Source organism: Nicotiana tabacum, chromosome 21, assembly GCF_000715075.1.
Source record: "Nicotiana tabacum cultivar K326 chromosome 21, ASM71507v2, whole genome shotgun sequence".
Classification (NCBI taxonomy): domain Eukaryota; kingdom Viridiplantae; phylum Streptophyta; class Magnoliopsida; order Solanales; family Solanaceae; genus Nicotiana; species Nicotiana tabacum.
In genome coordinates, this window is record NC_134100.1 from 8,681,416 (window position 1) to 8,688,318 (window position 6,903).

Genomic DNA, 6,903 nt, shown 5'->3' on the forward strand with positions numbered 1-6,903 from the left:
TTAAAAATTATGCGATGCATTTTAACTTTTAATATATCATACTAAACAGTGAATAAGAAATAATCTCTGCATAGCTTATGTTTGCATGACTAACATATACATGATTAATTCCTGTATTAATACATCTTATTCAGCACTATTTTTATATACCCCGCCAAACGACCCCTTATTTATTGTTCTCTTGGGTCCATTAGTGGGGTCTTATACTAATTTGTACAGCTATTGTTGATTACTGCTTCTGTCCCCACACCACTTAAGAGCACCTCATTCATGGCTTCTCCCCAACTCACTCACCACTTTCTGCATTTTCCAGTGCTCACTTTGCTGTAAACTACAGTTATTTCTTAGCTGAAAATTCAAGATTTGCTATTAATTCTTGACCCTTTTGGCCCTTCTTGGATTTGCTTTTATTTTTGGATTCTCTTTTTGGGTCTTGAAGCAAAGGAAGGCATAAAATGAGAGGAGGGGTCAGTGGAAGTTTCAAACTTGAGCTTCTGGTTGTATTTATACTGCTGCTTTGTAGGTGTTTTATGCCCTTTTGAGCTTTTCTTGGTTTATTTTGCTTATTTCTTGGATGATCTGTGAGTATAGTCTTGAAATTTACCAAATTTTGCTAAAAACCCAGCTGGGTTTTAATAAAGTTTACTGCTTTATGTTTATATTAAGTAACAAGAAAATATTGTTACTTGGGGATTTTTAATGTTCTCTTTGTATAGTTCTGATGGATTTAAGTTATATGTACCAACAATGTAAAGAGTTTTTACGCCATCAACTCAATTTTAACTGGCTATAGCAGGTTGTTACTCGAATAAATTACCATATCATACTTGCCAAAGATTTACCTATTGTTCTAAGTCAAATTAATCTGTGTAGCCAGTGACGAAGTCAGGAATTTCCCCCGGGTGTTCAAACTTGAAAGAAGTAAAAAGAAAAATCTCAGTGTTCAATATATGTTATATACCTCTAAAACCTAATATTTACCTACCAGAGTGTAGCTTCGCCCCTGTCTGTAGCGTAAAAAAGTTATACACTGACAATGCACAAAACTTAAACTCTTCCCTAATACTGTAGGATATGAGTTTTCCTTTAGGCCATGTTAAGGGTGTGAGTTGATATTTTTTACTTCAAAATTCTCTGTTTTTATGTTTTTTGTTAGATGGTCGTCTGTCAATTTGTATCAGCTAGATACTATATTGAGCTACTTTACCAAGATTTGATTGTCTATGAAGAACAATGTTTGTGTTTCTAAAATTTTTATTGTGAATGAGTAGCTGGAACTGTTTCATAGGATCACTGAAATTGGGATTAAGAAGGGGATACACTTTCTTCAAGAAGTCCGCATTTATGCTGTCATCCTTCCAAGATAAACCTCAATTGGATATATATGTGTGTGTGGGCTCGTGTCCTTTGATAAGTATTCTTTAGTAGTTTAGTTGTGTATTATGTTAATCTTATTAGCCATTTCAAAGAAAAATGTTAGAAGTATCTTATTTTATCCTCTGCGTCGGCTGGAGAACATATTCTGCTTGGAGACCTTGAATGTGATGTTCTCTTTCCTTTGCATCTCCTGCTGCTTGAATCAGTTATACTGTTGTAAATTTCTTTGATCTTAGGAAGTCAATTATTTAGATTCATAGGAATTCATACAACTTTGCATATGGACTATGGAGTGGTTTAAAGAAGGAGATGGTGATGTACAGTATTACTAGCTATGAAATAGTTTCATGAGCTAATCCTTGCTGAAGTGCGTGAGGTAGTGTTTTCCTGCGTATTTAGGTACCAAACTGAGCGAATCAAGAAAAAAAATACAGTTATAGAAATATTGGATTTCCCCAGATATACGAATTTCTATGTTTAAAATCTCAACATGGGGTCAATGAAGTGGGTTGAGAACCTGAGGTCTCGGGTTCAAATCCAGCAAAGACAAAAACACTGCATGATTTCTTCCCATCTGTCCAAGCATTGGTGGATAGAGTTACTTGGTACATTTTGCTGGTAGGAGGTAGCAGGTATCGTGTGGAATTAGTTGAGGTGCACGCAAGTTGGCCTGAACACCATGGTTTATCAAAAAAAAAGACAAAATCTCAACACGTGGGCTTCAACAGACCAAGGATAATAAGTCACTTGTGCTATCTGCCGACCTGCGTTCTTTGAGCGACTATCTGATCTGCTGGTTTTAGTGGTCTTGGTTTAATACTTGATGTGGTGCATGCACATAATGGTGCTTGCACCGTTGATCCGTATATTTTTGTATACAAACTTTTGCTGGCTGTTTATTAGGAACCTGTGCTATTTCCAATCTCAGATGGATTTGTTATTTATAGGCTTCCAAGACTCCAGTTGCAGCGCGGGCTCTCTAATCAAGGACATAAAGGAGGATGAACTTTTGCCAGAGATCTCCCCCAATGCTGCTCCACAGCCCCTTCTTCCCCTTTTTGCACCTTCTCCATTGGCACCTTTCACAAACAGCACTTTACCCAAATTATCCGGTTTGTTTCAGAAACTAATTACTTTAAACTCTTTAGTCATTAGCTAGAATAAAGTTTTAAGAAGCATACCATTCTTCCTTATCAAAAAAAAGAAGCATACCATTCTTCCATTTTTTGGTGCAACTTGGAGTAATTAAAAGTATAAATACAAGTATGTTCCTCGGACTCCAATGAAATGTCGCCGGGTGCATGTCGGATCCTCCAAAAGTAGTGTATTTTTGAAGGATCCGACACCGGTGCGGCAACATTTTGAAGAGTACGCGCAACACATAGCACACAACAGTATGTCATTATATATTGATAGGAACAGTTTGCCAATATTATTTTATAAAGAGCTAGTCAGGGCAAAGCAGTATAACAATATGATCTAAACAAACTAATTAAACTTTTACAAGTAATTGTATACCTATATTATCTGTTTTTATAAGAAACGAATTTTATCAAACTCTTTTCGACTTAGCCAGAAAAATATCTTAAAAATGCCAAGACCACGTCCAAATATGCAGCAGCCTAGATTTGGAGAATAGGTTTAAATCCTAACTAGGACAAAAAAACACTAGGTGATTTCTTCCAATATGTGTAAGCTTTGGCGGGTAGAGTTACCCGATACTTGTGCTGGTGGGAGATTGCAGGTACTTGGTGGCATAATCGAGGTGCATGCAAGTTAGCCAAAACACCACCAATTATAAAAAGATACGAAGCAACATAGTTTTAGATAAAAGAATAGACCTTAGGTGGATCTTAGTTTTTCTCTATCCTCTGTCTTCTCTGACTTTTGCTCTCATTCTCTCCAGGACTCTGTACACTGAACTTTGATGCTGTGAAAAGTATGATGGCCGTGACATCAATAGATTGTGTAGCACCATTTGCACAGTATCTGGCTAATGTCATGTGTTGCCCTCAACTGGAAACAACTCTTGTTATTCTTATTGGGCAGTCTAGTAAAAAAACAAATATGCTTGCATTAAATGGGACCCTTGCAAAGCATTGCCTTTCAGATTTTCAGCAACTTTTGGTGAGCCAGGGTGCCAATGATACTTTGCAGCATATATGCTCTCTCCATCCGGCAAATCTTACCGAAGGTTCTTGCCCAGTCAAAGATGTTCGTGAGTTTGAGACGACTGTGGACTCGTCTAGCCTACTTGCTGCCTGTGGCAAGATCGATCTTGTGAATGAATGCTGTGAGCAAACTTGCCAAAATGCTATATCAGAAGCTGCTAAAAAACTTGCACTTAAAGCATATGATCTTTTAAGCATGGATGGATCTCATGTGCTGGCTGATCACACGACCAGAGTTAACGACTGTAAAAGGATTGTACACCGATGGTTGGCAAGTAAACTTGACCCTGCTGGAGCAAAAGATGTTCTTAGAGGACTTTCTAATTGCAAAAACAATAAAGGTGAGGATTACACACCAGTTCTGTTTCATAACGACCTTGACTTTCTCATTGCGTAGTCATTATTCATGAGATATATGCTTAAGTTGATAATGTAACGGGCATCATGCCACGAAACATAGGCATAGATCTGCAAAACGAATAGTTTTGGACATTCTCACCAAAACACTTGCTAAAGAAATTAGAGTCTGATTGCCGTTCTCACCTTCTATCTTTGCATTTCTGTATAGTTATAAATCTACTGATCCTTTTTTTCTTCCCTTTAGTGTGCCCTCTGGCTTTTCCTGGCATGAAAAATATTACAAAGGCTTGTGGGGATGGGATGAATAACCAAACAACATGCTGTAATACTGTTGAGAGGTATGTCTCTCACTTACAAAGGCAGAGCTTTGTCACCAACTTGCAAGCTTTGGATTGTGCTGCCTCACTTGGACTTAAGCTACAGAAAGCCAATGTTAGCAAAAATGTCTACAATCTTTGTCACATTAGCCTCAAGGATTTTTCCGTACAAGGTCAGTTTTTTATTTAGTAGCCAGTTGAAGCGTTGTGCAGTATACAGATGTGTTGAGCTGACGTCAAATTTTGATCTTGTCATGTTTGTGGCATATGGTATCTTCAAATGACTACACTACACCAGTTGCACCAGAAGGTAATCTACCTACTTTACCTGTTCGCAAATCCATTTCTAGACCTCTTTGCTTTTTTCCTTCTTTTTATTCGATAGTTTCATATCAGTTTACCTGCTTTGACAATTAAAACTCCACATAATGAGACATTGAATTTTCTATTATGACAAATGGATAGAGGTTGGTCGAGGTGCTTTGTTACATACGATATATTATGAACTAGACGAACAATGTCGGTGCCAGGATTTGAATTTTTTGGATTCTAAATTCTAGGATAGCAACATAAGGTGTTAGTAACTGGGTTTTGAATTTAATTTTTGTACCTATATAGTAAATTCCTTAATACAATTATAGGATTTAGAGTAAAGCTATTGTCTTCGATCAAACCTGTGTATCGGCTTCTAGCTCCGCCCTTGGACTTTAGCTGTACGACAGAAGAACAATATATTAGATTGGTGGAAACTTTTGTACGTTGTCTAGTGAAGTGTGATGCCGCTTATAAATTGCTTACGGGAAGAAAACTATGTAGTTAGTTACTTAAAAAAAAAGTAATGTATTTACATGCTAATTTCCCTTTGCTAGATAAGGTGCTTGTGTACTGTAGGTCTCTGTCCTATCTTTACCTACTTTTTCTTTTTTATCTTAAATTTTTACAGCATCAATAAGTAATTATTTCCACAACTAGTTTGGGATTGTAGTAGTTAATAATTATTTGTTCTTTTTGTTGGAGTAGTTTCGGGGTGTCTTTTGCCTAGTTTACCGTCGGATGCAATACTGGACCAAAGTACGGGGATCAGCTTTGTTTGCGATTTAAATGACAACATTCCGGCTCCTTGGCCATCTATGTCTCAGTTACCAGCTTCATCATGCAATAAGTGTATGTCGGAACCATTCCTTCTTATTATGTTCAGTTTCCAGAATTTATCTTCTTATATGACTGGTCGCTGATGTACATCACGACTTCTTGCTTTTGCAGCTGTGAGAATTCCTGCACTTCCTGCTGTAGCATCGGGGCAAATCAGTAAGAACATGAACTTACTCATTTGTAATTTTTATTATATTGTAAATACGACAGTTCTTTTTTTCTTTTTCTTTCATCAGTATCAAGTTCTACCTCTCTAAATAAGGACAATACAGAAGAAAATTGAAAAACAGAAGCTAACTGTAAATAGCTTAATCTTGAAGGTTTATCTACATCTTCGTTTTTACGTCATATCTCCTGATAGAAAAGGTGAATCATAATTGGTAAAATGACTGGCATTTATTATTTGCATGACCAGTCGGAATAGTGGACGAAGGAGGTACAACTGTATAAAAAATTCTGATGTTGGATAGTTTTTACACAAACAATATGGCCTAACAGAACCTCTTCTACTTTAAGATCCAGCTAAACCAACAGGCCATGGCTCTTCCTTGTCTACAAAAGTGAGTGTTTATTAAATTCTCTTCTATAAATAATGATACCGCTTACGCAAAATCCAGCCTACGACACTTGGGGGGTGGGGGGGATGGGGTTGGGTTGAGGAGAAACCGGAAACCTTCATTCTTGAATTATTTTGATGGTAGTGTATATACTGACAGCTGACTACTGTCGTAAAAGAGGAAAACTAGAGCTAGTTTGAGGAAGTGGCAGAAACAGGAATTTCATCAAAGGTTCTCAAAAAATTGTTCTTTTATATATATATATATATATATATATATATATGGATTTTTATACAATGATCTTGGGCTTTTGGTGAAAACATAGACTTTATAGCGTTAAAGAAAGCTGTTATTAGTTTAAGCAATCTACGTTTGTCTGAAACATATTCACCTGAATTTGGCTGCTGAAGTTTACTAAACAGAGATTATTTTCTGTTTAAGTTTAAGAGCTGTTCATTAATCTAAAATCTCTGGTTAATTTGTCAGGTAAAGGATTGAATATGTGGTCACATATGCTACTGATGGCGTCGATGATATTGGGAATCTGCTGTATATCTAATGCTGCCATTCTTGCTTACTAGCTGTATTTTGTGGAAGCACATTTTGACCAGAAAGAAAATTGTCCAAAATTACAGTTCTATGAAGGTCTCTGATTGACATCAAAACTTAAAATGTACAGATGCAGGAAAATCATGCACCTGAGTGAAAATCCAACTCAGAGATGATACCAAGATCAACTTCGCGACGAAATTTTTATTCCCTTTCTTTGGGCAATAAGAAAGTTTTGTGAAAAATATTACACTGTAGGTTCAGTTTCATGTAATTATTTCCACTTGACAAACTTTGCCTTTATGTATTTGGAATTCCTGAGAAAGCATTATGTTAACCAATGCATTGGGCAGGTTTCTATGAGTTAGTTTTTAAGGTTGCAATGGTCTTTTCCATATATATATTTTTTTGATGGTGGTA

At 36.6% G+C, this 6,903-nt stretch overlaps 1 protein-coding gene across 5 annotated transcripts; it reads left to right on the forward strand.

Annotated features, from left to right (window-relative positions):
- Positions 1 to 213: 213 nt before the first annotated feature.
- Positions 214 to 6,903, forward strand: LOC107775718 (putative GPI-anchored protein At1g61900). Of its 5 annotated transcripts, none has more exons than XM_016595468.2 (8): positions 232 to 519; positions 2,325 to 2,489; positions 3,284 to 3,889; positions 4,153 to 4,398; positions 4,524 to 4,535; positions 5,246 to 5,389; positions 5,489 to 5,533; positions 6,421 to 6,903. In XM_016595468.2, the coding sequence occupies exons 1-8, from the start codon at positions 456 to 458 to the stop codon at positions 6,513 to 6,515; spliced, it is 1,377 nt and encodes a 458-aa protein (XP_016450954.1). In that variant the 5' UTR covers positions 232 to 455; the 3' UTR covers positions 6,516 to 6,903. The 5 variants fall into 5 exon arrangements, 4 of the variants coding, with proteins under 4 accessions (XP_075097681.1, XP_016450954.1, XP_016450955.1 ...); XM_016595469.2 differs by having other exon boundaries at positions 247 to 467; XM_075241581.1 differs by lacking the exon at positions 232 to 519 and adding an exon at positions 560 to 581.